Genomic DNA, 23529 nt, shown 5'->3' on the forward strand with positions numbered 1-23529 from the left:
TCTGCTGTTTTGCTCTTTTGCCTTGTAGTAGCCGGTTTTCCACCGGTTTCTAATCTGGTCAACGCTCCGGTCTATTCCGGCTTCGTGTAACCGCTCGTGAACTTTTTTAAATAGTTCACTGTTCCTCGTTTTACGCTCGTCTAAGCGAGCAATTATATTCAATTCTTTTAAAGTTTGAATTAAATACAATCTTTCCGCCGGACTCCAATTAGGTGCGCTGTGCTTGGAAGCCATGTTGCAAGTGACGTTACTTACGTCACAAAGTGACGTCACCACGTCAGTACAGAGCATGTGCAGAAAGAACGCAACCAGACACCATTCCGCTTCCCTGTTTACATGATATAATTTTACTTCTAATCGGTTTGGGAAAAGGAATATTCCACCCCTGTGAATCGGAATGAAATTCCATTCGGTTTGGGCCTGTTCATTCCGAATGAGGTGTTTATATGGAACACATTTATTCGGTTTGAACAAATATTCCGATTGTAATTGGAATATTTGGCTCCATGTAAACGTGGCAACTGATACTGGAATGTGATCATTCACTGCCAACCCTCCCAGATCAAATGGATCAGACATCTATTGTCAATGTCAGCCAATGAGTCACGTCATCACCTCCATCCTCCATCTTTCTTCTGTGCCACTTATCACTAGGGCTGCGGGGGTCCAAGTGCCTATCCCAGCCAACTATGGGCAGTAAGTGGGTTAAACACCTAAGCAGTTGCCCTGCAATGAGTTATACATTTAAAAAACTAATTTGTCTACAACTACATTTAAAATATATATGATGGAAAATGCAAACAAGGTAGAGAAAGTAGTTTCTGCTCTTGCACCCCTGTTTAAAAAAAAAAAAAAAAAAATTAAAAAATGCTGTATTTAAAGCCGAAACAACTGTTGTGGTCGATAGAACAATATCTATATGCTGCCATAGCAGATTCATGGCGCAATAAGCCCCCGAACTATTTTTAATTTGTCAGTTTTACCCTGGAAACCCCGGTTTACAGACGTCGCGCAACCGATTTTGTGTCAACCTAGCCATAAAAAAAGTTAATTAATCGTATTTATTATTCGAGATGTATCATTTTTAGCTTAGAATCATTAATTGATGTCTAATATTTAGTTAAAAATGAAAAAAAAAAACACTTTAAAAAATGATTCACTCACATATTTTAAACTTTTAAACACATTACATCACAATGAAAAAATTGGCATCTGTAAAAAAGTCACGGATATCTACCTCATAACTATCGCTTAATTGTATTTTTTTCGTTACTGTCGCATTTTCCCCAATATTTTAGATGATATATAATCAATTCAAACAAAGGAAAAAATGGGGGAAAAAATGACTAAAAGGGTAAGTATATGAAAATGAAAATCTCGATTACTCTTTAATGTCTGCGATTTCTGGTTCGCGACCTTTGTTATATTACCATGTTTCACCCGTAAAATCCCCTAAAAATCCAGCTGTGGCCTTTCACAGCTGTGTTTTGACACCTGTTGATACATGCTACATGGAGTTTTTGGATCGAAAAGAGGTAAGTACGCAATAATATCTCGTTAAAATCATGGCGTCTTTACTTATGCTCTTGCGTGCTCTCACCTCCAGTTAGGGTTTTGCTCTTTATTTATTTTTTTTTTTTTCTAAATGCCCTCTTGTTCAAATTTTTTCATCCCCCAGAAAATTTGGATTTTAAGCTTTCCAATGATGTATCACACATGCATATAGGACTATTTTGAAATTTGGCCAAATTGGGGGTCTCGGAGCAGAACTTCAACTCACCTGAGTGTTTTCCGCCATACATATAACATAAGGCATTATAGGTCTGAGATGTGTCTTCAATAAAACAAGAAACCAACCAAGATCACATAAACTGCAGACTGGTGTATTTTAATCAAACAAACTGCTTGCCACCAGGCAACTACACTGGCTTGAGGGTAAACATGTCCTGCCTGATTATGTGGGAAACATGGAAATTACATTTGGTGGAAACAACATACTCATCTAAGCTGCCTGCCCATCATAACTTCTTCCAATCACTCACAATCCATCTTTTCTTTCTTCACCTGGCAGCTTTCAGAGTGTCCCTAAATATAAACAGTCCCTGCATTGTATTCTACCTATGACAAAAACAGATGGCAATCAAAACCTTTCTTAGTCAACTTCCACAAATTATACTCTTACAAAAACACCTGCTTCAGGCAGGAGACTATGATGGATCATATCCTTCTCATATAAAATAGTGGCTACTATTAACAATAACAAAATTTTTTCCACTTGAAACATTTAGCTTCAAAATCATGTATGTAGAACATAAATTCCTTATACCACTTCATTACAGTGAATACATTTTTATCAATTTTTTTAATAAATAAATGGTATTCCAACTCGGCATTACTTTCTTAAATGTACTGTTTCAACGGTAAATTTAATACTTCCACTGCACAAAGAACAGGGAAAAACTCCTCAGCTTGCTGAGTAGTTGGTGGTGACGCAGTGACACAAGAGGCTCATGTTGGGGAGACCTAACAGCTAACTATAATATTCTGCTAGTTATAAACTAAATACATGTTTTTTTAGGAGTGGGAATGTTGTTAAAACGTGTTTAAAATCAGTGCGTTGAAAATTTGCATTTTAGCATCAGCATTTAACGTAAGTATTCGTTAGCAACATTTGCTTGCAGACTTTTATAGTACTAATTAGGCTTACCAGTACAGCATGCAGGGTGTAGCGCACATATGTCAAACTCATGCCCACAGGCAAAATATGGCCCGCAGTGGAATTCTATTTGGCCTGCGAGATCATATCAAATTTGTATTAGAGCTGTCCCGCATAAACTGCTGATAGCACAAGTTCCACAAAGTTTTGCTCATGTGTTGTCGTGTCAGTGAAGACCAACAAGCGCTCCCTCCTTTTCTGTTGTAGTCATAAGCAACCATTCCTCTCAGCCAAATTTACACTTCTTTAAAATCACCAAAACAAAGACAGAGGTTACAAGACGGGTCAAAAGTGTTTCTCTTTTTGATGATGGGTTTCCTCCAGAAAGATACCCAAATGACACCTAGAATATTGGGAATTCTGATCCCTCGCAAAGGCTGTGTAGTCTTCGACTTATTGGAAATCTTAACCTGCTTTGTTGCCACCCTGGAAGGGGACTGTGATTCTATTAGAGATTAAATTGTTTCCATGGCCAGCTGAGGCATCAAAGGCCAACAAAATTGCAACCCCTGAGTTGAATGGATTTCTCTTAAGTCACTTATTTGTGCGTTTCATCATGCTAATGGCATAACCCATCATCCCATTATAGTGCCACAGCTGAGCGAGGTTAAACAAACGCATCTTGTCGGAGGTTGCACAACCTCCAAGACAAATCTCGCTGCACTCTGTGTGTAAATGACAGCAGATCATGAGCTTGTCTTAAACTACTGTCCGCAAACCTTTGAACTCTGCTGTCTTAACAACAGTACTTTTAATTGTGTTTATATTGAAAATTCCTGTGGGCAATGTGCTATGCCAACAACATTTTATAAAACTAAAATTGGCTTGGTCATCTGAGGAATTTTGCGGCACACACATTATACCAATACAGTGGTACCTCTACATACGAAGTTAATCCGTTCCAGGACCTTGTTTGTAAGTCGAAATGGTCGTATGTCGAGCAGGATTTTTCCATAGGAATACATTATAATTCCATTAATTCGTTCCACAGCCCAAAAACCTTCACTAAATCCTTAAAAAATACTGCTGGTACTATTACAAATGGCAATTACACATAGCAAAACAAATAAATTATAAATCAAAATCGGAATAATAATAAAAATAATAATAATAATAATTCCTGTATTAATGTAACGAATCGGGTTCTAATGTGGCGGACGTTTTTTGCTGACCCTGAACGCACCGCGGGGCTGACGTGCCAGAGACAGACCGGTGAGCTTGAGTTTCACTTTCACTTTGAATGTTTTCTTGAGAACACCGTCAGTTGCGGCAGACAGAAGGTGTTTTTGTTTTGAATAAGTTGTGAAATAAATGATAAAAACGTGGCGAAGTTGGCGATTTCTCTGGAGATGTTACCACAATAAGAATTGTCAGCTTAACTTATAAAGACTGGCGAACGATGGTCGGAGGAGGACCGTGGAGATGTATTGTTGAGCCATTTCACGGATGCCCACCCTACGCTCATATTTTTCTGTCATTTGCATCTTCATTTAGAAGGTAAGCGTCAACTTTTTCCTTGTTTCACCACCTGTACCAACCTTTTCTGAAACCAGTGTTGATTTGTCACATAAGAAAATCCGCCGTGCATTCGTCTGCGGTGCTGCCATTGTCGTCGTATTTCGAGCATGTCGTCGGATGTAGAAACAAATGGCGAGTCAAATTTTACGTCGGATGTCGAAAAGTTCGTGTGTCGAAGCGATCGTATCTAGAGGTACCACTGTATATGCTTTTTCTTATCATGCAAGGCAAAATAACCTTAATGATGCACAAGATACCCTTTGCAATCATATCATGCTTTAAAAAAATCTTAATGTTAATGATGTTTGCCATTACAGCCCTCCCAGTGTCTTTCCTGTCCTATTGGGTAGTTGGCATATCCCGTCATAGGGTGTTCCCTCAGTAAATAAATTAAGATGTTTTAACAGCATTTTTTAAATAAACACTACAATATAAACACTTAGATATATTGTGCCACTCTGCAGTTCCAAGTATCTGAACATGACAGGTAAGAAAAAAATCATAGCTGGCAGGACGTTTACATTTTTCTCATTCCAAAAAACGATACACTTTATCTATAATGACTCCACATTCCCTAAGCCCTACAGTAACCACACAATCACTTGTGTCAACAGATGAAAATCCATTTCATCAGGATGCCTAGTCACTGCTTATCATCCATGAGGACAACAACTGTGCAGCCAATATAACTCGGAGAACAGCTGGTGATTATTGGCTTTCACTGCATTTGGTGGGGGAGTTTTTCATTAATAGACAGAAATGTTCAATTAAAAGGTCGCTTAATCATTTGAAACATATTGCGTCATTGCCTCTAGGATTAAAAAACTACTGTACAATGACGCAAAAAAGTTAAGATTAATGGTTTGGATCTTTTTTTTTTTTTTTTTTTTTTTTAGATCCCTATCATAGCATCATGACAAATAAGTAATGTCAATTCAGTAATCATTGTCTAATTACAAAAAAACACCAGCAAAAAAATAAAAATATATAAAATAAACAATAGAGATCGGGTCCAATCACGTCATTTTCAAAGTATCGGAATCGGCAAAAAAATATCAGCCATGCCTTTTTTTAATATATGTATATTTTTTAATTAAATCGTTTTCTAATTGTATTTAACATTACAGACATAATATGTTACACTCATCCAGAGTCTTTAGTTTAGGCTTAAGGTAGGGTTATCAAATTTATCCCGATAACAGCGGTAATTAGTTTTTTAAAAAATGTATCACGTTAAAATATTTAACGCAATTAATGCATGCGTTGCACGACTCACTCACGCATTGTCGCGCTCAATCTTTAATGGCGCCGTTTTACCTATATAGCTAGATAAAAGGCACCGTTAAATGAGTACAGTGAATTTGGCAGTCTTTGGAGCCTTTTTTTAATTGGCTAAAGCTTTACAATCCCCTCTACCTACGATTAGAAATATCATGGGAAGCAATGTGGGGAAGCAAGGTAGCAATTGATCTTTTTCTTAACACCTTATGTTATTACCCAACACAGAGAAGATATATCAATTGGTAGCACTACGCAGTCATGGTTCCACTTCCCATCATGCATTTGGGCATGGCTTCAGTATCATTTACTGAAAGCTCAACAAATACACTAGATGGCAATATTTAGTCACAATATACAAAGTCACAAGTCTTTCTATCAGTGGATCCCTCTCACAGAAAGAATGTTAATAATGTAAATGCCATCTTGAGGATTTATTGTCATAATAACCAAATACAGTACTTATGTACTGTATGTTGAATGTATATATTTGTCCGAGTTTTATTCATTTTTTTCTTAATGCATTGCCAAAATGTATATGATCAGGAAAAATTATCGGGATTGATTGGAATTGAATCGGGAGCAAAAAAAAAGCAATAGGATCGGGAAATATCGGGATCGGCAGATACTCAAACTAAAATGATCGGGTCGGGAGCAAAAAAACATGATCGGAACAACCCTAATAAAAAACAAAAACAAACCCCTAGCAAGTTCCAGTAGATGTGGCACTTCAAAACTTTAAACCAAGCGAAATTTGAAACTTTTGGTTGTTTACTTTTTTCATTTACATGGTTGTAAAGTTACGGTTTTCAGTCCAAGTGAAATTCCAACTAAAAACGAGCCATAAATTTGCTTCTGCAAATTTCACCACCGCATTTGTGAAGTTCTTGCTGTCATAAAATGCACTGCTTTTAAAAAAAAAAAAAAAAAAAACATTCATTCACAATAACTTAAGGGAGGCATCTGTGTTCACCATCACAAAACTCCCATAAATGCAATCATTTACAGCTCATAAATTCAGACATTGCAAATATATACTGATATATAAAAGTCAGATAAGGAGAAAGGGAGCAAATTATTATGCTGATATTAACTTAGTTTTACTGACAGGGTAATGAGAAAGCCTTAATCAAAGCCAATTGTGTCTGAGAAAATATTTTTTCTGTATAGCAAATTATATTTGGTTGGTTGTCTGAGGCTAAAAATACAATAAAGAAACATGACTGTGTGTCCCTTCTTATGCACATGTTTATCATAAAAATAACGTATTTATGCTTCGAATTTCCTACCACCCAAAACACTTGAACAAGGGAAAAGCAGGTAACAAGAATTTATATTACAGCAGAAGGGAAGAAGCATTTCAGCCATCCTATGACAATGTCTAGGACACATGTAAGTTATAGGTGGGGCCACAGTGACCCCTACAGGCAAGTTGAGCAAGAACTAATTTAACTCTACTGCTGCAAATTTTGCGTTGGTGGGTATATACGCGTGTGAGAATGAAGGAATGTATGTTGTAAAGAGGAAAAACTTGAAAGTCAATTATCTGCTTGAAAATTCAATGCATTCCTAACACACGCTCTTCAAGTTGATTGGGGGTTTGTTGTTGTGAGAGTTTATAATACAGGAGTAATAGTCTTTTTTTCAAGCCTCCTTTAGAAAAAGGACCCAAGTAAAAACACTAGTATACAGCCATTCCAGATACACTTCAATATGAACTTACAAAGTATGGTCATAAACTTCCAGTACCGTTTTGGTGGGTTGCGGTTGAATGGAGGAAACATGTTTTATGTAAAAAGATTTATTCAATGCACATGAATTACTTTTTTGTGGCACTTTAAGTATCCATATAGTGCCTTTATTTTGATACCAATTTTAAAAAAATAAAGCAAATTGCCACATTTGACACAGAACGCAATTAAAGGAAGTTAGTATGTCTTCGTCAAAAATAGATATCAGCTCTCACTATGTGTGGGGACCTTGGAAGAGGCTTCAGTGATTTAATCTGCCGTTTCTCCTTTTGAATCTAAATGATGGCCGCCATTTTAGCTCTCTCTCTTACGACAGTCTTGGTAGTAGACCTTACACCTCAAACATTTTCTTTGAGCAGGAAAAGCTTTTAAACTGTCCGATTTATAGCACTGCACCATTTTCTACTGTGTTCCACTGTTGTTGCTGTGACTCTAAAAGTGATGTCATCCAAAACCAAGTGCTGCCATTCAGTGGCCATATTTAATCATTTCAGTACTTCCCCAGTTCATTATGACCAGCAGCATTTTCCAAGACTTTCCCCAACGTATCCTCATAAAAAAAAAAAAAAAATAAAAAAAATAAAAATAAAAAAAGTTTATATATTACACGCACGTGTTTAACAGAAAATGTTGTTCGAACGCCATGTTCATTTGTTGATCGCTCAATGTTGGCCCTAACCCAGGGCCAACATTGAGCGATCAACAAATGAGAATGGGTTAGGGTTTAGGTGGTTAAAAATAATAATGCAATCATTTGTCCAAGATAAGGAAGCACACAAACCACTCTAGAAGTACCTATTCAACCCCCCTGCTAAGCAAGAGCTGACTAGCAGAAAATTGTCTAGCTGTACAAAAACTGCCCTTATTTGGAGCAGTGGTAGGTGGCCAGGTGCTAAGCAAGGATTGGATGAAACCATCTCAATCTTGTTATGCACAAACCAGCAGAGCTTTTTCTTGTGTGCAATGTTGCCAACGTTCATTTGATGGAAAATAATCTTTAAAAAAGGCTTTTAAAAAAGTATACATGGCATGCAAATTTGATTTTCAGTTTAAATGTCATGGGCAGTAAACTGTGATTAAGTGTATGAAATGTCCAAACAAATATCCAAATTGGCTCAGATTATAGTAATTTTGATAAGGAAACACTAATGTATTACAGAGTGAAATAGAGTTGTAGAAATGCTACCCTTCATTTCAACACTCTTTCCTTGAATTCTCTCCATACTGTCTCGGTATCTGTCAGCACTGACACGATTTACTTGGCCTAAAACGTCACCCAATGCAAACCTTCAACAGGGTCATTTCACCGTTCAACAGAGCAGCAATTTCCGAAAAGGCGGGGGCATTGACCTTCGTTCATTGTGTGGCAGTGTAACAATCACAAATCTGTGTGTGCGAGGGGGTGCGTGCGTGCGTGTGTGTGTGTGTGGGGGGGGGGGGGGGGGGGGCTAAGAGAGATAAATATTTAGCATACATTCATGGTTCTCCCAATTTAAGCACTTCATTTAACATATTATGCATTTTGGGAAAGGGTGAGAAATCAGGTCTCGACTGAGGCAAATAGACATGTGCCGATTACCGGTTTCAAGGTATAGCCTACCGTGGTATGAAAACGTCAAGTTTTCAAAACTGCAAAAAATTCCCATCATACCGTCTCCTAAGGTATTAGCTATTTTTTATGTCCCCAAAATGCATGGAGAAATCCCTCGCTAGCAGCTGTAAGGCTCAACCCTCCCCCACCAGTTGTTGCTCATTGTCAGTGAGTCAGCTATGCTACACAATGGCTGGAGGAGGTGAAACTCCTGAACTTTTTCCTCCATCGAAGAAAGCGAAATCGCTGGTACGAGAATACTTCAGCTCCAGAAAAGGTACAGACGGCCGCTGCTTAGAGGAGGCTGGCCAACCGAAATGTAAAACATGTTTGCGGAGAATAGCTGCCGAGGAGGCAATACCTCCAATATGATTTCACATTTATACAAAATTAAAGGTTAGTAAACACTCATGAACGTTTTCGACCAGCTACGAGAGTTAAGTCTAGCGTGTCGAGCGGTGGTAACAGGTGGTGGTTTTTTTTTCCTCTCTCTGGCAACTAACTGTGTTGAGAAAGAGAGTGTGTGTATAATGTTAATGGTACGAGTCATACAAACATGCTTTTTATGGAAACCAATTATTTTTGTTGTGATGGCAATAATGTTGAGCTTTGCCTGTGGGTTTAGGCTCACCTAAAGGACTGCATTTATTTAGATTTTGTTATCTTTTAAAATTTAACATTATACTTATTTTCCAATTGGCCAATATGTTTTGAAAAATAAAATTCCTGTTCAATGGGAAAAAAAAAAAAAAGATTTTCTTTGTTTTGTTTTTTTTAAACCCAGATGTCTCAAAGTAAAAGCTGTAATTGCAATACCGTGATATTTTGGCTCAAGGTTATCATACTTCCAGAATATCATACCGGCACATGCCTAAAGACAAATGCACCAACCAGAATTTCATTGAGCTTCCAAAAAGCAACTTAATTTGAACGGTGACAAGAGCTCACCTGCAGAGTCCATCCACAGTAACATTGGCAGGTTGAGAGCAGTTCTAGAAAAAAAATGTCTTTACTATGCAAGTTGCTTTATTAGAGCTCCTAGCCAAAAAGAATTAAGGATGCATTAAAAACTAAATGACTCTAATAATTAAACTTTAACAGAGGAAATAAAGCAAAGTGACACACTCTAAAAGCTGTAGGCAAGTACTAGTGTTGGTGCTACAAGGGCTCATAAAATTTTTAACCTTTGCAATTCATATTACACAGTTGTTTTGACCAATAAGTTGAATACACTGCTGCCTCCTTAATGTTTTTATGTACATGACTTAGTATTTGTTAGGGGATTTCACGTAAACCGATTATCAAGAGTGCTGGAGAAAAGGTTTACACTACGTCCTAGTGTAAACCTCTCCTAGTGACTAGGAGATAAAATAATTTATTATTACCGATACTCCATCTCCAACCAACTCTGTGTCATGATGCAAAGGTAATAAAACCAGCACTGTGATGGCACAAAGTTAATTAAAAAATGAATTAAATAACTGTCATGAATGATGAAACTGTACTTATTACTGATCCAAGGTGCTCTAAACGGTACACGAACATCCAAAATTAGACAACCTGCTTTTGTAGCCATGTCCATACCACTTCGAGCTTTAATAAACCATATCAATCTATTAGATACTGTATATTGCACAGGACTAGGTGGAGGATTTTGTGTCCAAATGATTTTAGAAGCTTATTTGTGAGAGCATCAAATTAGGCTGCATGTAAAAGTCTTATGAGTTTGAAACCATTGGATTACAAAATGTAAAAGTGGACATAGAATACTGAATAGCAACAAGTTTAAAAAAATAAACATTCAAAACACACAAGAGAAAAGTAAAATCATTTGCCAACTCTGGCACAATATGTAGGTTGTGAGCATAGAAATTTTGGGACATTGCATAACATTATGTACAGCACACAAAACGCAGAAAAAAACATCTACCATTACCTAACTTCCCACTGTTCAGCTCTATATATCACAGGAAAATAACCTTACATTCCTGCCAACATCAGGCAAATAAGTACAAGAGGTTTAGGGTATTTGATCTTCAGATTAACTATAAAGATTAACCTGAAACGCATGCACAAAAGTGAATTTAATTTGACTATTTCTAAATCCTTAAATGCAATCAATAACATTGCAAAAAAAAAAAAAAAAAAAAAAAAAAAAAGTAAAGTAGATCAACAACCATCCTCCTGTTCTAACGGCTTTAATGATAGTTCATAAATTAACACATTGGTTGCCATTGACGGCAACAGACATCCATTCCTTTTTGATTGGCACAAATTGTTGTTTTAAATATAATTTTCATTCTTTTAATAACTACCACAGCACGTACACTGTGAATAAAACGCATACACCTGAGCTGGCAGTGAAGCAGTTAAGATAACCTGGAAAGTTGTTGTCAAATTGAGGTGCAAAATTATTTTTCAAAATTCATGGTTTGCCTCAGCCAACACTTACATTTTTAATATATTAACAGCAGACGGTAGACATGGCATTTTGATAAGCAGTGCATACATCCCCAAAACCTTGTAATAGGTCAAAGAGCACTTACCAGCATTGACAATGGCATCCAACTCCAAGACAGTAATGTCTCCTTTGTAAAGAGATACTTTATCATTCAGACCGCCTCTGCCTTTCAAAAGTTTTCCATCTTCCTTGCTGTCAGCTAGTTGAAAAGTAGGGGAAAACATTACCACAATTTTTAATGATGAATTATAGAGTATACTTGTAATAAACACTATTTGAACATATTGATAAAGGTCAAGATGTAAAATGGTGTAGTTTTGTGTGGTACTGATAATGTAGCACTGTTGCTAACATGAACGCTTACAAAACTCTCACAGAACACACTGCGCAGTTCTTCTATGTGGACCCACTTCTGTCAAAAGGTTAACTGACATAAGTGTCCATTGTCACAAACAAATGTTACAAGTGTCTTATAGAAAAATATCTCGTCGTTAAATGTGTGATAATTTAGGGTTGTGTAATAGCTACTGTATTAACTGTGTATTTAATAGATTGGTGCACTTCAGCGAAATTTACAGAGTACGACTGAGTCTTTTGTTAAGACGTCTGATCTTTATATTGTCATTTACATTAAAATGTATTATTATTACGCGTTCTTCGGCAAATATCTACCTATATTATCATGCATGATTTGATACAAGAATTTCACCACAAATAGTCTTCTCTTACAGTAGGTTTCTTCCCTCCAGGTTGGAATCTTATCCAGACTTATATAATCTTGACGACGATAGCCCTCCCTGCGTCTTTCCTCACGATCCATGCGAAGAAGCCTCTCTGTCAAAAAAGTAAATACCAGTATATAAAAATTGAATTAACATGACAACCAATTTCACAGTCAATAATTTGTGCTGTGACTTTACTTCAGGCATGTCAAAATGATTCAATGAATGTTAAAGTGAATCTTATTTCTATTTTCACAAAGACAAAAAAAAACAACAAAAAAAAAAAAAAAAAAAAAAAAAAACAAAGACAACAAGGTCTTATTTGAAGAATCGTACTGGGTCAATTCATTATATTTCCATTGGAAGAATATTTTCTACTTATTTTCGAGACAATGTCTGCTCTGAAGTGGAAATATCTGCCAGTAGAAGATGGCAAGAACTGACTTAACAATTTTTCCAAAGATATTTTCTCTCAAAACACGTTTCAGTTTCACTGCAAATTTTGAAAAAAAGTCAAAATGGTCTTGAAGTAACATTCAATCGCTTTAATATCTCACAACATTCATTCTCAGTCATTTTTTAGAGTGATACATTATACATTTTGTAGGTGTATTGGCATGTAGCCACATATGGCCTTAATCTGGTCTTCCATCTTTGTAGCCTCAAAAACAAATGTGTCTGATGTCTTTACGTTCGGAGTAATGCCATTTTTGTCGTTTTCTACATTCATATTTTTTCCCCATTTGTTTGCTGTTGTATCGCACACCGGATGGGCAACATAATACTTCGAGACTCCCAACAGTTAAACTGCAATTTCTAACAGTTTCACAAATCACTTGAATAGTAAACGCTTTCACCTGAACGGTGCTTTGCAGTAAGCGAGCTACAATCACAAAGCTGCTTATCATTGTGTATGTCAACTCAAAGTTTTTATGCCTACTTTATTTTAGTACTATTAAAGTTTCCAATTCTTCATTCTCTATTGTGTAACAATGTATAGCTGCTATCCAAGGCCGGCCCAGCCTATACGCAGACTATGCAGCTGTTTAGGGCCACCACTAGGGGGCCCCCAATCTGGCAACCTCATTTTATACTTTGTTAATAGAGCATCGTGAATAATGTGGCGCACATTGCCGTTTATCTATGCAAACATCCATTATCTTGTCATTACAATCTGGCAACCTGGGGAGTGATGTTGAACCTGCTTTGCCATGATTGGTGCTCAAATGTGCTTGGAAAGTAGATGCACGAATATGTCGAAGAGAATAGGGAATGGGACGTACTACGTCATTGTTTGGACGCGCCTCCATGCTGATAATATGCTTTACTTCCGGTTCGCCAAACTCAACAGGGATTGTAACGTGAGGTAGTGCTAAGCTAATTCCTTCGGTGTATTAGAAAGAAATTATGGGTGTGTATTGTTGTGTTACCGGGTGCAACAGCTTCTCCTACGACAAAAATAAGGGCGAGGAAAACTGGACTCACTTTTCACCGTTTTCCTGCATGGAGGACCAAATATCAGATCACGAAGGCACAACGGATGGCTGGGGCGCCGCGGTTCGTCGGAAAAGCATTTCTCTTGATCATATTTCTGCTGGAATGAGAGTGTGTTCCCGTCATCTTTACTCTTGTAAGTTGAACGATTTATCCGTTTTGGTTTCAATACGTTTTTTTTTTGTTTGTTTTTTTACCATTGTGTAAATCTGCCTCGGTAGCAATGCTAACCTACTACTCCTCTTCACCTACCTGTTGTGTTCCTAGGTAAACCTGCTGACAACACATCCCGATTGGTCACCATCTCTCTTCTTGGATCATTTGACAAAGAAAATTTGTTCAATGGAGTGGTTCCATTTGTCCTGTGTCGGACTCAAACAAGCCCCTGCAGCAGACGCCATCCGGGTCTGCCCTTCTTGTCGATAAACTGCGGGCTTTTAACTTGTGAAAATGCAAGAACTTTAATGCACATCTTTATTCCGCCTGGCTATTTAACTAAGGCCAGTGAAGTGTTTTTTTTTTAACCACTTTGACAAAGACACGTTTCATTGTAATGTTGAATTTATATATTCTATTTTTTTTTTTTTTAATTTATAATATTCTTCTTTGCACTAATGTAGACTTTAGACTGTCAATTCAAATAGTGTTGGAAAAGTTGCAATACCTAAAATAGAAATGCAAGAACTGTAAAGTACATATTTATACACCTTTATTTACCTAAGGCCACTGGATGTTTTTTAACTGCTTTGAAAAATACAGGTTTTGTTGTGATCTTGTATTTATATAGTATATAGCTTTTTATAATGTATTATATTATGTATTATAATATTTGCTGCCCCCTGCCAGAGTGTGGGCCATTTTGTACTAAAAGGATTTTAAACTGTCAGTTCAAATACTGTGTTGGAGACTAGTACTTGCAATACTTAAAATGGAAATGCAAGAACTTTAAAGCACATATTTATTCTGTCTGGCAATTTACCCAAGGCCAGTAAATAGTGTTTTAAACTGCTTTGACAAAGACACGTTTATTGTAATCTTGTATTTGTGTATTACTTATAATTTATTATATAATATTTGCTGCCCCCGTCAGAGGGTGGGCCTTGTTTGCACTAATTTGAAGATTTTAAACTGTCAATTCAAATATTGTATTGGAAAAATTGCATTACTTGAAATAAATCTATTGCAACTTATCAGTCCCAGTTCTTGTCTACAACATTGTCCAAAAATTGTCAATGCATATTCCAAATAGAATAACAAAATTAAGTCACCTGACTTTGTAATTATTACACCTGTTCATTATGAAGACCTGAAGTAAACAACAAGCAGTTACAGTTTGTCAAGAAGTTGTTCAAGTCATGTTTTGTTATTCATATTTTATTGACTTTTCACAACAACACTTGGGCTCGTGTTTGTAAGAGCACAGCAAACAGAAGTTTCAGCGTGCACTCTTCGCCTTTCCAACCTCTCATAACGCTCCGATGTGGTGCGCTTGACCTCAGAATAACCCAAGAAGAGATATGGTGACCAATCGGGATGTGTTGTCAGCATTTCATTTGCAGGTTTTCCTAGGAACACAACAGGTAGGTGACGCGCCGCCTAATATGGACTGCTGTCACCGTACAACATTCGGATACTCAGCAAGGGACGTCAAGCCGTCGCTGTTTTTAGTGCGGCATGACAGCATCATAAACAATGGAGGCGGACGATCACGACGTGGCATTCCTGCTCTTTTCTTTTCCACACATTTTTCCTGAACCTTCAAACTACGTCTCAATGATATGCTTCAATTCAGTGCCCTTTTGGGGTCCTCCCATCGCGGATGAGGTGGAGATGAGCGTTTTTTAGAGCTCGTCTCCAGAGTTGTCTCTGATCAGAGTAATGCTGCAGGGCTGGCCCCTCCCAACTCATTGTCGACCAAACATGAGTACTGTGTATAAAATAGGTAGAGGAAAATTGAACCCCGAAAAGTGACCTGCGTGGTACCCCCAGTCAAAGAGGCGCGCGATCAGTTTTTTCCCCCAGACATTTTTGCCTGTTAAAACTGCTGCCACTTCCAGGATCGCCACTTTTATGCACATGCAGCCTGGTTTCGGGTTCCAGCCACCCAGCGCCACAACATATGCTTCTATTTGTTATTTTCCAAAAGGTGAGAGCGCAACTGAACATCAATTGTAACATCCCAAGTAATGATGTCAGGCTTCCGTTGTTTTAGAAAGATTTATTTCAATCACAACACGGCGCCTGCACGTAAAAGCAGAGCGTGCTCTCCATTCCACTGTCGCTCCTGTGTGATGCGTTTAATTGCGATCATGAAAAAAACAGTGATCACAATAATAACAGTCTAGAAGGAGTAGTCATTTCGAATTTTTTTCCGTTTCAGAGATAAACCGTGCGGGCGATGACGTAACATAGGAGGCTTCTCCTTTTTACGCATGCGTAGTTTGTGCAAATGCAGGCGTGGCTTGCAGAAGCGGGGGGGGGGGGGCACCTTAAACGAAGTGTGGACAGGTATAAAATAAAATCGGCAAAATATCCTGGAGAAAATTAACTGTCCTTGTGTAATCATTTCATTTATATCGGACATTATTATGAAGTAGTATGTCATGTATCAGTCTATATAGAGAATCCACTTAATTAGTTGCGCACTCCCCACAGTACACGTTTTTGTTCACGAATATTTTCCTGGGCTAAATTTTGTTCCATGTAATCATGTTTTGTACTTTGGATGATTCAAAGGAGCTATTGAGAAGTGTCTTGGAATTGGAGGTGGAGTGCCGTCCTCTTCACAAAATGATGATTTCCCCAAATGTACAATTCAAGGTAATGCTTTGCAATGCCGTGTACATAGTTATGAGATAAAGAATCAAGAAAGATACACATTAAGTTATAATTTAATACATTTTTACAAAAACATGGGCCCCTTGGCATTATTTTGCTTAAAGCCCCCAAATGGCCTGCATGGGCCGGCCCTGCTGCTATCCCATAGAAGTGTTAGAGATTTTAGTAGCATTTGATCAATTAAAAATGCTCAAAGCGTATACACTTATTAAAATAGCATTATGAGATGTACACTTTGTCAATATGAATGTTTGAATGTAATTTAATTGAATTGAATAGTTAAAGAATGAAAATCCTACTAAATTTAATTTCTCAAACTTATTTGACATTTTAACAGACCTTAATCCCAGTTTAGAGGTGGATAAATTTAGCTACCATCACAATGTAGGTCATTTTGATACGATTTTTTTTCTTCCCATGCAGTGATAACCCTTTAAGACAAGAATTGCAAATATGCCTAATATGGTTACTAGTTTGCACCAAAAAATGGCAGACATCTGCCATCTTTTGGTGCAAAGCAGCAACAACATGAGGCACCACACTTGCAGCTTTGGCCTATCAAAGCCAGCAACATTCCTGTTACAATTTTATGACCTTGGCGCTTAAAGGGTGTCCAATTCCTTTTTTCTCTCCTCAAAATCTGACATGGGCACAATCATGTGCAGATATGTATCAGACATTGATCCGATGACTTGATGCGATTTTTGCTTAGTCGTTTATTTTTCAAAAACAAATGCAACTTGAAGCTTGGACGGAATGCGGCAGTGACGTGACATGGACCTAATACTGGGGCACAGCGAGGCACTACCGAGCGAGCAAAACTGTTTTTAGCAGTTATTTATCATAAAAAGTCTGGAATCGCGCTTTAAACTATATACTTTATAATCAAACCAAAATACAAGTTTCTGTAAAAAAGTGACATTTTTCTGTTTTTCAGCCGTCAGTACTGTATTCAAAATGAAAAGTGGGACATCCACTTGTTGATAGTCAATTCACCTCTGCTCACGCTCATCAACTTCCATCTCTCCTTCACCTCTTCCTACACTCTGCCACTCTACTTTGTTTGGAAAGAAATGGGGTTACATCACAGTAACTTACAGTATGCAATTAATCAGTGCTTCTTAACTGGCAGAATGTGACCTAGAAGTGGTTTATGTAGCCTAGGTGGGTTACTTAGCTTACCTCTCTCTCATTCCTCCTTGCTGCGAGCAAAAAACTTTCTAATATCCATTTGCAAGAGTAATGCTGTTTTAGTCAATAGAAATAAATAATGCATCTTGTTACCGTTTAAAGGGACTGCAGTAAAAGATAGAATGCTTGTAAAACAGCTGGAAATTATGATGAGCACACATACAAAATTGTTCAATGTTACACCCGAAAGATAGGCAATGCATTCATAAAAATTGAGTCTATTCATTTTGGTCACAAAAACAAATAGCAATAAATAGTATCAGCATGGATTCAGTTCAAATACTACATATAATATTAACACAATATTAGACAAAGCTCTTTAGTGAGAAACTCTCGCTCAAATAGCTTATAAATGTCATTGTATTCACAGCCAGTTAGCTAAAAGGCAGCAGCCAATCTGCTACTTCAGTTTGCGACCAAATTAGTTTACCGCAATTAACTGCCTGATACGTAAACAATAAAGATCAGCCATTTAAATTCACAATTCATGCGAATAGGCAACCACACAAACATCAGGAGGTAAAAACCAACAACAATGATAGGCAGTTTATCTGGCACTAACCTGAAAAGTAGGTTGGACGATGAAATACGCACTGTAATATTAATGCTGCATTCACGTCTTGTTAAGAGTATTTGAAAAAAATAATTCTCTCAGTAGTCATCAACCACCGGGCCGGGGACCGGTACCGGTCCGTGGCAAATATGCTGCCAGGCCGCACAGAAATAATAATTTATTAACGACCGCATTCTTACTTGTGCCTCGACACACAAATCTACCTGCCTTCTCTATTGACTAGTCCGAGTAGAGATATGTGGACGTTGCCCTGTAGTTGTGGCCGCCATTACTGATGTGTTTACACACATCAGTAGTAGCCAAGCGTCTGTCAATGTAAACAGTAACGCTAGGTACCTGCTGCTGGCGGCACACCTCAGCAATTGACCATTACAGTGAACATAGCCATAGGCAAGTATTTCCAGGACGTGGCCACCCAACATGCGGGCAGACATTATATCAATGTCAGTACTATTTTAGCCAACCAAATTTGAGTATCCGAAATTTCCCTCCCTTCCTTGTTATATCATTAATATTCATTTTCATATGCACCGGTGCTTAGATTTATTAATGTGTATGTGATTTTAACGGACTTCACAAAATGGCTGCGCCCATAAGTGTACATTTTTTGTAAACACTTTTCTCAGTCATGAGAGGTCGTAGAAATTTGCATACTTAAATACTTTGAGCAACTGTCTTACAAATATGTTTTCCAATGGTCCTTGGAGGGGAAACTACTACTACATTCCAAACCGAGGTCAGAAGCATCAAGTATTTCACAACGCAAATGAAGGACAAGGTATTCCTTGGTGTGGTTTGTCTGTTGCACTACACAGACCTCAAGCATGCATTGGAAGAACAGGCAAAGTTTGCATAGGAAAAAAGCATATAAAGGTGAAAAAGGGCCCTCTTGATAAGGGATGCCCCGATACCGATTTTTTTATTTATTTATTTTTTTTTACTTCAGATCCGATTTTTTCAAGATATGTTAATTTGATGCTGATTTGATACCAATTGAATGCAGATTCAATACCCATATTTTTTACACTGTTAAAACCAGCAAATGATTTTTTAAAAATTGGTACCGTATTTTTCGGAGTATAAGTTGCACCATAGTATAAGTCACAACAGCCATAAAATGCCAAATGAAGAGGAAAAAAAACACAGAAGTTGCACCGGAGTATAAATTGCATTTTGGGGGGATATTTACTTGATAACATCCAACACATAGAGCAGATATGTCATCTTGAAAGCCAATTTAAAATAAAAATACAATAGAGAACAACACGCTGAATAAGTGTACAGTATGATAATGTTATATGATGCATGGACAACGAAATGCGAACGTGGTCGGAATGTTAAAATAACATAGCTATTAAAAGTTATTCAGATAACTATAGCATAAAAAATATGCTAACAAGTTTACCAAACCATCAGTGTCATTCCAAAACACCAAAATAACAAGTGAAATTATATAATGTGTTAATAATTTCACACAGTCGCTCCAGAGTATAAATCACACCCCCAGTCAAACTATGAAAAAAAACTGCGACATAGTCCAAAAAATACAGTACTTTGAGAAATGCTCAGTTTACAAATATTAGATGATGCTCTGTTACTATCCTTAGTTTCTAAAGAGGAGCGAAAAAGTTTGCCTAGTGGTTTGATTTACCGCAGCTGAAAAAAGTGTGATAGTGTCGAAAACGTACAGTGGATCATATCCGATCTTGTGACAAAATCAGATAGTCTGACACTCCAAACAGAGCCATATAGGGCGCAGTTATCGAGCATCGATCTTGATCGATTGGTATAAAAACCTGCACCCACTGTGGCCCTTTGTGGAATAGTTTGGTCATCCCTGGCATAGGAAGGCCGGAGCTCAGAATCAAACCCCCAATCTCAAAATTGTAGTGCCTAATAAGCACACAATGCCACCCTGGACAATTATACATTTGCATTAAGGTGTTAGATAAATGTGCATAATACTACAACAAGAGACTGATACATTGCTAGTCACAGGTGTTAAACCAGCACTGATTTAGTGATTTAGTTGCACACGTGCTGCTGCACCTGCAGATGTCCTTGACAAGAAAAAAAATACAACTTAAAGTGAATAAATATTAAGGTGCACAATGTATATTTGGCATTAAGCATGAGGCACTGGTAACATCTGGTCTTGCAATTAATAAAACATTTGTCGTGCTGTTGGGTTCAAGTATGTTAGCACGTGTGGATGTTAGGGAGCATCGCAGGTCGCGACAAATATTGCAGCGATGTTACTCCGACAGGTGAATGACAAAGAAACTGCAACCGTTGATGCAAGCTAAATACGAAGTAGCCTGATGAGAACAGACAGCGTTGTTTCGGATGCGAAACACGCAATAACTGTAGCCAACCAGGGGCTATACATCCTCACAACATGTGTCCAAGATGTGTGGGATTAGCACATGCACTGCATGAAAAGTAGTTGAAAAACAGACGGGGGAGCAACAAGAGCGTTTGTCCATCTTTATGCATAAGAATCTACGATGCCTGTCAGCCAAGATGAGCATTATACTCCCATTCCCCACCAAAACAAGCCTTACCTTTTTCGGTCTTCCAATCCTTTTTCTTTTTGCTCATGCTGCCGGAGTAATTGGTCTTTAAGTGGCTGTTTTTTGACTGTGGCAACCCCAGACTCACTGTGAATGGTGTTCCGGGGGGTAAAATAGAAATGTAAAGTCTAACAGCCTTTAGCCGCTCCTCTCACCTGTGAAGCTGTCAAATATCTACGGTGCCGATTCTGCTCAACCTACCGTGATTGCGGCGTAAACTATGTGTACGATTTGCGAGCATATGATTGGTTAGTGTCAAGGGTACAGAGGCAGGGGATTGGTTGAATTGCTGAGTCACTCAAAAGTGGCCCACACTAAAGATGGTAGTCCAGTTTCATGGTTCGAGGTCCTGCTAAGACTGCAGGTTCTCAAGTCATTCAGAGCAAGTAAGGCAAAAATTGTTTTGTTTTTTTAAGGCCGTTTTAATGCAATGCTGTACAACAAATAACAAACAAGTAATATCACTTTTACTCTAATTATACTTTTTGTCAATTATTATGATCATTATCGGCAGACAGATGACAAGAATGTACAGGTCGAATGACAATAATGATTACTAAGCATGCCATCAAATAGCTTGGATCCCGAGACAACCTTTCATTTGCTGTGTACAAGGTGCACTGATTTGGCCCATCTGTTGCTAAGATCGGTGGAATCATGGGAAATTAATAATTGTGAACAGTGAATAATCTAAAATGATCAATTCAAAACATCTACCACATTTGAAAGCTACTTAGGCTACTGTACTTTCGTCGCAATAAAAAAAAAAAGAATCTACCACATTTGAAAGCTACTTAGGCTACTGTACTTTCGTCGCAATAAAAAAAAAAAAGAGTTAAATGGTAATATATATTCTGTACACGCATTTTAGATCATATTTTCTATTTAGTGAGTTTTTTTTTTTAAGTCTGATTTATTGGGAAAGATCCAATTATTGAGACGATATTGCTCACTGCGTCTACTATTAAAAATGAACCGCTAGATGTCAGGCTTGCAGTGTATTCAGTGTCTGGAAATTGATTCTCAGCCATACAGTATACTGCAAACACAATAATTTGAAAATATTAGCTGGGGTTATTAAACTGATCTTTGATCAGCTTTAAAAATAAAAAATAAAAAAAATAAAAATCTGGCGAATCTGTGAGAATTGTGTGAAAAAGTGGATACCGATACCTTATTTTCTTACGGTAACACAAAATAAAGCACACTTTCATTCGACTGTTTGTGTAGACTTTTGAAGCACGTGATCCAGATCCTCGGCTCCACCACTTCCTTAGCAACCATAGATATTACACATTTAAGGCTAGATGTATAAAGGCGGAATAAGTAATTGGCGGCCTTCTTGCGGCGGGGGATTTCCAAAGCGGATTCTGTAGCGGACGTAAGGTATCTTCTCTAAAATATTATTAACTCGCTGAATTCTCGACCGATTCACAAGCGGTTTGAGTTACAACAAAACGTATTTGTTACAACGGAGGTTGGGAAAAATACCACTATTATTTGTGAATTATTGTCCTAAGTAAAATGCATATCTTTGGCGTTTGTGAAAAAACAAACCGTTTGAAAATCGGTTGAAAACTGAGCCATTTAGAGCGATTTCATAATACACGATGTATGTATTGTGATGTTAAATTTATGGAGTACCCCCGATGCAAAATGGCCGACAAGAAACGATGCTCCTTTTCGTTGGCTTTCGTAGAGTATCACACATCTAGTTTTATATAGATGACATCTTTGTTAGCAACGTCTAGCTTAACCCGAAGTACTTTACGACGCGTCAGCTAGCCGGCTGAAGTGACAAGTGACATTGGAAGTCACAGTTGTGAGTTTAAGTTGCTCATTATTCGTTTATGCGTATAAAGAAAATCCTAAATATTAGTTTTTCGCTCCTGCTGGTGGAGGCAGAGTGTAAGTTGTAAGTCAACCTTGTTTTTTTTTTTTTTTTTATGGACCGAATGGTTAGCTTCTTGTCGCAGACACAAACTGCCATCACAAGTTATATGAGCTGCAATGCTCCAGTATATTTCCAGTTGAACGTGTTTTTATGACGGCATGATGCATTCGCGACTTTGAAAGGTAGCCACGGTGACCAAGCAAATGACTTTAGTAGAGATAACTAAATCAGTGTTTGTATTGCTTTATGTCTTGACAGGTGTGACTTCAAAATATTTTTCCTCACTTGCCGATGAGAGGCCACGATAGATTTTTTTCAAATAATGCAGGGGTTATGGAAAGTCTACAAAACCATGCTGAGGAGCAACAATACAGTTTTTCCAAACACAGTTCATGGCCCAACAACCAGGAATCAACCAATAATTGCAAGCCACGTGTCGGTGGATTTGTTTTAGTGCATGCAGGTAAATTATGGACTCCGTTCATCTGTTTGGCAGACTTACAAATACAGTTATCCCTCGTTTTTCGCAGTTAATGGGGACCAGAACCCGCCGCAATAAGTGAAAAACCCGTTTCCCCCCAAAGTATATATTATAATTTCTTTGATGTATATATTTTTTTGATAAATGTTTTTTAAGCACTTCAAATGTAATAATTATGTTTCAAAAATGTTACTGTCCCACAGAATTATTTTTAAACAAGAATAAAGTAGAAAAATGTTTGTCTTTGCTAAATGCTTCATTGAGCAAGTCCACTCAAATCCGTTCAAGCGGCTCACTTACACACAATGAGTTGCCACAGCAACTGTTTAACTTCCAAGCTTCCAAGCATCTGTGACAAGATCAAACATTAAACATGCGTCAATCATTATTAATTTAATAAGCAACTCCAGTGCACTGTGACCGACGTTTAGCAGCAGGAGAGAGAGT

General features: G+C 37.6%; 2 protein-coding genes across 13 annotated transcripts in view; one reads left to right on the forward strand and one right to left on the reverse strand.

Moving 5' to 3' along the window:
- Nucleotides 1-20906, reverse strand: part of macrod2 (mono-ADP ribosylhydrolase 2) — a 724457-nt gene extending 703551 nt beyond the window's left edge. For all 5 annotated transcript variants that reach the window (XM_057848773.1, XM_057848772.1, XM_057848771.1 and 2 more), the window contains exons 1-3: nt 20699-20906; nt 12045-12149; nt 11401-11514 (exon numbers count right to left, since the gene is read on the reverse strand). In XM_057848773.1, coding sequence (XP_057704756.1) covers nt 11401-11514; nt 12045-12149; nt 20699-20735 — 256 coding nt within the window. In that variant the 5' untranslated portion in view covers nt 20736-20906. The remainder of the gene's footprint in view (nt 1-11400; nt 11515-12044; nt 12150-20698) is intronic.
- An 80-nt stretch (nt 20907-20986) lies between these two features.
- The window catches only part of tasp1 (taspase, threonine aspartase, 1), a 37969-nt gene continuing 35426 nt past the window's right edge, over nt 20987-23529 (forward strand). For 4 of the 8 annotated variants that reach the window (XR_009064705.1, XM_057849118.1, XM_057849123.1 and 1 more), the window contains exons 1-2: nt 22456-22622; nt 22860-23064. Coding sequence is in view for 7 of the 8 variants with exons in the window: in XM_057849118.1 (XP_057705101.1) it covers nt 22893-23064 (172 nt within the window). In the remaining variant the exon portion in view is untranslated. The other 4 variants (XM_057849122.1, XM_057849119.1, XM_057849121.1 and 1 more) reach the window with 4 other exon arrangements.

This window comes from Corythoichthys intestinalis, chromosome 10 (assembly GCF_030265065.1).
Source record: "Corythoichthys intestinalis isolate RoL2023-P3 chromosome 10, ASM3026506v1, whole genome shotgun sequence".
Taxonomy (NCBI): Eukaryota; Metazoa; Chordata; class Actinopteri; order Syngnathiformes; family Syngnathidae; genus Corythoichthys; species Corythoichthys intestinalis.